The sequence below is a fragment of the Harpegnathos saltator genome, unplaced genomic scaffold (assembly GCF_003227715.2).
Source record: "Harpegnathos saltator strain DR-91 unplaced genomic scaffold, Hsal_v8.6 scaffold202, whole genome shotgun sequence".
NCBI classification, from domain to species: domain Eukaryota; kingdom Metazoa; phylum Arthropoda; class Insecta; order Hymenoptera; family Formicidae; genus Harpegnathos; species Harpegnathos saltator.
The window spans coordinates 1,575,505-1,584,600 of NW_020229987.1; the positions used below are offsets into that span (position 1 = coordinate 1,575,505).

Genomic DNA, 9,096 nt, shown 5'->3' on the forward strand with positions numbered 1-9,096 from the left:
TGCGAGGTTTCACGATACGAAGACGCCCCCCCGTTCGCTCCGGGTACTACTCGTTAGAGTTAACTAGCTGTCAAAGAACCTGGCCAATGCGATGCGCGCGATTTGCGACGTAAAGTAATGAGCGAACGCGCGCGGGAGGAACGGGGGGATGAAAGAGGGAGGGAGGAAGAGGAAGAGAAAGATAATATGGAAAACAAAACAAAGGGGAAGGGGCTAGCGTGAGATATAAAGAAAAATAAGGCGAGGCAAAGTATATGGGACTTTGTGAAGAAGGTACTAATTAGTGTACAACGCGCTGAACTGATAACCGAACTTTTCGATAAGCGACCCACCTAAGCCATCCGGCATGATACGCGACTTCGAGACTCCCATAATTTTACGATTCTTGCATGCATAGCTTGCGTCAAACGTTTGTCTCCACGGTGCCGCTGTATCTAAGTGATGATCGCATGACCGAGTGATCAAATACGACGAATGGAAGCAAATATATCTCCGCTGCATGCAAGCTTCCCCGAACGAGAATCGTCGATAGTCCTCTGTGACCTATTCGCGTATCCGCGACTGGTGGTGCGCGTCGGCCGCAGCGGAATTTGCGGAATGATGCTTGTGCGTCGTCCGCTAAGGTGCATTCGCCTAGGACCAAACGGAGCCCGAGGGAAGGACTCTGCCGACCGTAGAATCCTAAGGAGTCGAAGAAGCTGTGGAAGAAGCGGCGAACGAACCAGACTGACCACCCTCCGGGCATTCTCCAGGAGAGAGAGTGAGAGTAAGAGGGAGAGGGAGAGGCAGAGGGAGAGAAAGAGAGCCGTCGTCCCCCATCTCGCGCCCTTCGCCTACCCGCCTCCCTCCCTCCCTCACCCTCCTCGTATCCTATCAAAGGCGACCCGAGGGGAAGGAATGAGAGGAAGATCGCCGATCGTTGCCCGTATGCCTCGAACGACCGTTTAAAACTCCATTACGACCGTTCGTGATCCTCGCGATCACGGGGTACGCTCCTCACCGTGGAAGGCTCTACGTGAGCTGGAAAAGGGTCCGACCGATTACTCAACGTGACACGTTCCCGAAGCTACGGGGGAGGAAGAGCCGCCTTCAAACGTCGAGGAATTGACGCCTGTCGGGTCTGTGCGGGGTCCTCGCCTCGCGGGCCCGCGATCACCGAGCGCGCGCGCGCGTATCGTTTACACACTTTTTCGACGAGTACGAGGGAATCGGCATCATTAAAGAGGTATGTATCTCAATGAGAACGCACGGGATTCTTAAATAGTAACCACTATGTGAACGTAAGTTCACTCGTGTCAGACGTGTCATCATGTATACCGATAAAGGACAGAGAGAAGCGATCGCAATCTCGGAAGTATTCAGTGCGGATCTTCCCGTAAAGATCGCCCCGGATAATCGTAAAGTACTAAAATCGACGTGTAACTACGATCGACAGGCACGATTAACAAGAGCACGAGCTCATGAACGAGCCTCTTCTTCACTTTACATAAAGTTTACGAAACGCTTTACGATCGGCGCCCTCCTCTCGCACGCACGCGCGCGACATAAATTGCACTTTACTGCACTCGAGAAAGGAAAAGAGACGAGAAAGAAAACGCGAGATACACTAATAAAAAATCCCGTAGCGCACGGAAAGAAAGAAAGAGAGAGAGAGAGAGAGAGAGAGGGGGGGGGGGGGGGCAGGAGAGGCGGCCTTCAAAAATTAATTCAGCAGATAAATCACGCCCGCTGCGCCGCGATACTTTATGAAGACATTCAAGTGGGCACACGAGACGACGCGCCAACGGACGCGCACCAAGCAAGTAGTTGAAGTTATAAAACAGTCTACCCCGTATACGTATCAGTGGCTAGCCTTCGCACACGTTCGCCTTGAGTCGTTGGCGAGTCTCGCGAAGTCCGCACGCGCGCGCTACATTTGGAAGCGCAAGGCGCGAAGCACCGTTTGCGAGCGATCCATTCCGAGGTTAACAAGGTTGCGGAAGACGCGCTCGCGCGCGCGGCTTCGGAACTTGCGAGAGACTCTCGTACGTGCGGCGCGGGATTTGAGTCTTCCGCTTCTTCGTAATCAGCCGGGCCGTTCCGTCTCTGTCGGCTTAGCGGCCGACTACCCTAGGCGCGTCTTCCCTTTTTCATGATGTATCGGATGCGCGAGCCCGTGCAGCCGCGAGACTCGGCAGCAACCCCTTCGCGACTCGCGCGGGATGTACGCACTCGCGTACATCCAACATACACACACACACACACACACGTAGACACTCGTACATGTTGGCGCACGCGAAGCAATGGAGCGCGTGCTTGCGGGCGGAAAAAAGGAGAAGAAGCACCTGGAGAGCATGCGAGATCGTCGCGAGCGGATTAAGGGCTTACCCGATTGGCGCAGATTGCCTTAATTTCTCAAGCGGCGCGCGACGAGAGGGAACGACGAAGAAACTCCCCCTCCCTCCCTCCCTCCCTCCCTCTTTACGCGGATGCTCGACTTACTCCACGTGTGAGGGACGTACTGTCGTATCGTTCGCGATCAAAGCCGACGGCGCGACCCTTACGGCCCTCGTGGAATCTTCGATCGGCGGCGCGACCAGTGTTCGCGAAAAATTAGACACACTCGGCCGCTCGATGCCTCGCCGAGGACGGCCGTACACATGTACGTTCGTGCCGCACCGACGGAAATAAATTGCGTCCGCTTGTGCAGACACGGCGATATTCGAGGCGAACAAACGCGGGAAGAGTGTTCTCGCAGAATGAATGGAGTAAGTCCAGAAGGAAGCTCGGAACTCGTCTCCCCTCTCTTTTTGACCGGTGTGTGTTTTTTCTCCTTTTTCCCTCACTTGCACCTAGTTTTCGCGAGTTCGCTCTGCTCACATGCAGTTTCTCTCGCGTCTGATCGAGCCGCCGAAACCCTCAACGGAACAACAGCGGAACTGCATTCCTACGTAAGTGCGCTGCCAATCTTAATTCCATTAACGCACGCGAGCTCGATTAAAAGTAACGAAACTTTCGGAGCATCTATCATCAATTCAACTCGTAGCGCTCCGACCGCGTCGGAATGCTGAACGCTGTGAAGCATCACGGCATCAACGGACGACTTCAACAAGAGTCAACAAGTTCCAAAAAAAGTATCTTCGTTACACTTCACAGGAATAGAAACGTGTTATGTACTTAACTAGAGAACTATGCTATTAATGTCTCGCGATCTCAGAGTTCTGCGATAAAATGTTACGACGACAAATTCTCCAGAAGAGAAGTCAGGCCACATCCGAACGAGATTTGTCTTCGACGTGATATATCACGTCGAATCGATATAGACGCCGCAGTTTAGGTGATCAGTCCGTAACGAGAACGCGTGTCCAAGCAGATATGGGAGTTTTCATCGGATTAGGGTTTCCTCGTCAGACAGGCACCCGAGAAAACTAAATTGGCGTGAGACGGAAGGTACCGTGCAAGATGGGAGACATCGTACCGCTTTGACGCGAAGGAGAAAAATAGCTCGATACACGTGTTTTCAGAACGAGTGAACACGCGATCGAGACGTCTCATTCCGGCTGTTATTGTTAGTGTGTGTGTCTACATAAGCGCATATCGCTCTTTCTCCCCAGCCTGACAAATCGCAAACGATCGTTCGCCGGTTTCTACTACCTAATACACGTCGCGTACACACGGGCAACAATGCACCACGACGACCTGTGCACTTGCAATTTCGTCGGTCATCAGTCGCAACATTACGAACGTAACGATCTTTCACGTTGCGCTGTCTATTGTAGCCTACTGAAAGCCATCTAGCATATACTGGGCATTATCTCTCTTTACAACAAAGCTGCCGCTTTAATCGCAGAGTCAGTGAATGCCGCTTCGTTTCGATAATCAGAGCTTTCGGGAGGAAAACGGAAAGGAATTCCTCCCAAAGAAAAAGCTTTGGGCAACGATAAAAAAAATCTTTATCAATAGAACAAATATCGAAATCAATGATTCATAAAATATGAATCATGTAACGACGAAGATATTTGTGAATAGAAGTCTCTGATATGATGATATTATATAGCAATCGGATAAGCCTGTTAATACATTGTTATCACACGGAGAATAAAATCTCACTTTCAGTTGGTAACTGAATGAGAGGAGGTAACGGACGAAGACTCGGTGACGAAAGATATCTCTGTTATCACGACCAAGGACATTCGTCTGTATATTCGACTGTGCTAAAACTCAGTTATATAACTAAAATGCTCGAGATAACTGAAAACAATTACGGTTAATTGTCTATGCAAAGATTTGCAGACATTTTTGTGTTTCTACAGTTGAGGGTCTTCCTGTTGCCGGCTGATTCGAGAAAACAATATTTTAAACTAATCGACAGCGGGAGGCGGACTTGTTATCCGAGGAATCAATAACAAAAGTTTATAATAATGGGCCTAGCGTAACCGGTTAATAAGGCGAAAACGCGCTTGTGCTTCGCGCGCGAAAACGCTTATCTGAATGAACTGGAGAATATCGGTCTTGCGAATCGGTCGTCGACATTGACTTTACGAGCGAACGCACAACTTCAACGTGCGAGCAGTCGCACGTTGTTCCGCGTGTCGTTCCTATTAGCACGGCGTTCAGAAGCGTGAATTATATATGCGTCTGAAACCACGATACTTTAGTGCGCGCGAGCGCATTTCCCAGGTTAATCCTATAGTCCGTCCGTCCGTCACGTCACCCCGTCGTAATCCGTCGAACGCGTGAAAAACTAATTGCGACGTACAAAACTTTTCGTTGCAACTTTGGTCTTGAAACTTCGCTGTACCAAAACTCCCCCCTTCAACGCCTGCAAATCCTCATGTCGCAACACGACTGGTGCGGATTACCAACTCGAGAACGACCCGTGTCTCGCCCCGGGCGACATTGTTCATGCTGATAGTTTGATACACTAGTATCAACTAGTATAATAGTAATTTGAACAACAAACTATTTTAATGTCAACGATAAATAATGATATATTTAGTCAGCACGATACATCTCCACGATGCGTAAGCCACGTGCGATCGTTCGCATTGCATCACCGAAATTCGAAAGGACAGTGGAAAATGACCATGTACAACATACATCAACAACAATCGCTGTACAATTGTGAAGAGGACTGAAACGTCCTGCATCCACGCGCATAGTTATTCCTCCTAACATTCGTAAGTCGCGGAGGAGCGATTACGCCGGTCGTTCTCGCGCGTACCGAGCGCGTTGTATCGATTTAACGGACTCGCACCGACCTCTTTCCGTTCCGACGCCGTCTCTTGGTGGCGTAGACGGTCCCCAGCTGACTCATGGCGACGGGGTTATTGGGGCCCGACGCCGACGTCGGTGTCGGCACCGGTGCCGAGGTGGGCGTCATCGCGGGATCAACGACGTGGGGCTGAGGGTGAGTGGCGGTCAGGGTGAGCTGCGTTCCCGTGGGATAGCATGCCGCCGTCACGTAATCCGTCGGCGCGAGAGACGCGTTCGGCGGTCCACAGATCCCGGCGACCACCCCAGGTGCACCACCGCCAGCGGCACCACCGCCGCCGGTACCACCGCCGCCACCGCCACCACCGTTGCCGCCGCCGCCGCCGCCGCCGCCGCCGCCGCCGCTGCCGCCGCCGCCGCCGCCGCCGCCGCCGCCGCCGCTGACGACGACGCCGCCGCCGCCGCCGCCGCCGCCGCCGCCACCACCGCCGCCACCGACACCGACGACACCACCCCCGACCACCCCCAGCCCCGCCGAGGCGGCTCTGTCCAGCGCGTACACCGTGCAGACCGTGACGACCCTTGCCTCTAGCGACGACGCTACGTCATCCTCTGTCACCGTCGGTGCCACTACCACCAGCTGCTTGCGTCGGTCAGCACTTGCTCCTGATGACACCGTACGCGCGGCCGATTACGACGCGGCAGCTGCGACAGCTGTTGCCGCTGCAAATTCGCCCTGCCGAGCGGCGTCGAAGCGACCACCACCGGGCAGGCGATGTTCGCGTGTCCACCGTGGACGTCGGGGACCTTTGGACGCGGGGAATCAGTGAATCGAGACTTGGAGCGCGTCTTTCCTAGCGATTCGCGCCGGGTCGCAGATCGACGGAGGCAGATTGTTCGGCCGTTCTCAGAGAGTCCGGCTAAAGCCGTTACGTTCTACTCTTTTAGGTTTCACGGAACATCGCGTGGGGGGATACCTGGCGTGATCAAGAAAGCTTCGGGCTCGGTCCGACTAGGCCGTCGACCGGGCGGTACTGTCTTCAACGTTAACATAAAACCCGCGGCAATACACTTCGCGTCAAACGAGACCATCTTTCCACCCGTCGTTCTCATTCGCGGGACAAGTCACTGTCACTGGCAAATCGCGGCGCGGCACGGCGCGGCGCGACCCACTCGGTCACGAGCGCTAGTCATTCACCGTTTCTCCGGCTTGACGGACGATTCAGTCGAGTTTGAGTCAACGGTACGTCGCGATCAACACTGGATGGAAATCGTCAGCAACGTCAACAACGGTAACACAGTCCTGACGGTGCCGCGTCAATGCTTGAACAACGGCACGGAAACACCTCTGACCTAGGAAGGAAACGAGACGTTCGTTCCATCCTCCGGTCCCATAAAGGATTTGCGCGTTATCTTATCCTCACTGCAGATCCACGTAAATTTCACTCTCACTGCTTGGATTAGCACCAGCACCCCGCACCCTGTCGACGACCGAGACCACTCGGTAATATTGTCACCTGATTCCACGACGGTCACGTGACACACGTAACCTCGGTGTGTATCTACCGCGATGACCAAGGCACCCGAGGCATCTAGCTCGGGGGGTGTCACTGCGACGGCGGGGTTCCGTAGAGGATTCGCCGGTGCGAGGTGGTTATCACTCCGAAGACTTTCCGATTCGATCGCGTCACGTGTGCACGTTCCAAACTGACCCGCACGTCCCTCTCTCGCGCGAACGATCGCACTCGCTCCCTCCCTTCTTCCTCGAGGTCGGTCCCTCCCTTCCGGTTTGTCACGAACGGGAGAGAAAGAAGGTCTCTCTTCCCCTACTCCCGGGGTCTTCTTCCTTCACCGTGATGCCCGTCGGGGTGAGTCGATTATGCGTGAACCACCGAACCTGCTCAGTCGCGAGTCGTCGGAGACCCGTGTCGTAGATCTGCGATCCTTCGTAGGAGTCGCGCTACGCTTGATTACACTGTAAGACCTAGCGAACGCGAAACACGATAGGTGTAGTAGTAGTTGGGTAGGCAGGCAGACAGGTAGGTGGCAGAACCCTCGTGCTGGCAGGCGCGGTAGCGGAGCGAGCGCGGACGATGCGGTGCTCGCTTCGTAGAAGCGTATCGTGTACTGGCGGACCTGCCGGGCGTAGCATAAGTCAGGAGAGCGTGGCATAGATCGGAGAGTGGAGGTGCAGGCCAGTGGTGGTGGGCCCAGTAGAGGAGTAACCTTCATGGGTCGACCAGGAGACCGGCCGCCGGCTTCTACCCACCGAGACGCTGGGTCACCACTCTGACCCCCACCCGCACCTCTCGCCACGCCTACAAGTAGGCCAAAAGGACCAATCACGGTGCCAGCATGGCGCTACCGACCTTAACACCGCGGAACCATCGGCTGAACGATACCATCGCGCGCGCCTCGAGATTCCACCTACTCCCGATGTGCTTTTCCTTCTTCCTCTACGACACCGCGTCCTCCTTGCCGCCGCAAGTCCGCGATACCTACGTACGTGACGCGTATCTGTTCGGAGAGACGCATCGATGGAAACGCGCGAAACGATCGACCGAGTCTGTCAAGTTCCAGAGAAGTGGCTGACATTTCTCTATGATCGAGTGATGATGATGATAATAACGATGACAATGATAATGACGATGATGTAGCTTAGTATCATTTCATCAAGAAGGTGTGACAGGTGCAATAGGATTGTCCTAATTGGGCACATACCAATCGGACACAGACTAATCCAAGTTATTGGTTTGAGTTGGATTCTTCCAAATTACCAGTGAAATAGAATTGAGAAATCCAATAAATATTCGTCACCAATACAAGCTAAAACGCCAATGTAAGCTAAAGCGCAACTAGAGATGTTACATAACACAGACCTAAGTATACTATAATGTGAGTATCTCTGTAGACTCTTATGTATTCTTTAACTGAATTCTTTAACTGCAGGTCCTAATTTAGTAACAATTAACCAGAGGAGGAATCTTTAATTTTAATTATGTGACTATCCCAACACATTTATCAAATATATCTACCCAAATGTGTCTACCGAATATATCTACCTGAATGGGTTTATCCAATTTTATCTATGTGTCTACCCAAATTGGCGCAATTTTACTCAAGGATCCAAACTAGCATTTTAAATCGCATATACAGATGCAACAATATACTTTCTCCGAGCGAACGCAACGTGACACGAGCACTGATCGATCGCGCGCGTTTTGTAATCCAATTGCGGGCCACAAAATACATAAATTGCCGGTTGTATGATAAGCCGGACCGGAACAATAATGTTCTGCGATCGTTACCAATTTCCGTGTCGCCATCCACCCTTTCCTATCCTGACGGATGACGCGTATGTACACACACGTACAGACGTCACGTCCCCCTCTTATCTGAAGAACCTGCTCTTCGTGAACGCTATCTGATCGCGAGACATCAGCGATATCACCACGGGCAGAAACAACGGCAGTTACAACGACTACTGATATCGATTGTATTGTGACGTTACGATCGGAGGAGGATCAACGGCCTCGCGGACGAGATTTCGCGACGAAGGGGATTCCTTCGCTGCACTCCGGCACACATCGTAAACCGATATCGTCGAGACGAATGTACGCCGAAAACGGGTTTGCTGGTGATCGAAACGCTTGGACGACACGCAACACATCACGGTTATTGGCGATACAGCGTGTTATCAGTTGTGATACATCAAACACTGGTAGTTCTTGAACGCTATTGCTGCAATGCTGTAGACTTTTATTTTATCCTGGATTCAATATATCAAGGAAATATATCAAGAAAAGTGATCTGATATCATCTATCATATCGGAGAGATCAAGATAAAATCTGACATCGTTCCGAGAAGTGACGAAAACTATTGCGTACAGGGAATATCTCTTG

At 52.4% G+C, this 9,096-nt stretch overlaps 1 protein-coding gene across 2 annotated transcripts in view; it reads right to left on the reverse strand.

The window, feature by feature from the left end:
- The window catches only part of ss (aryl hydrocarbon receptor spineless), a 218,552-nt gene extending 213,012 nt beyond the window's left edge, over positions 1-5,540 (reverse strand). For both annotated transcript variants that reach the window (XR_003112802.1, XM_025297995.1), the window contains exon 1: positions 5,241-5,540. Coding sequence is in view for 1 of the 2 variants with exons in the window: in XM_025297995.1 (XP_025153780.1) it covers positions 5,241-5,362 (122 nt within the window). In the remaining variant the exon portion in view is untranslated. The remainder of the gene's footprint in view (positions 1-5,240) is intronic.
- Between the last annotated feature and the right edge of the window lie 3,556 nt (positions 5,541-9,096).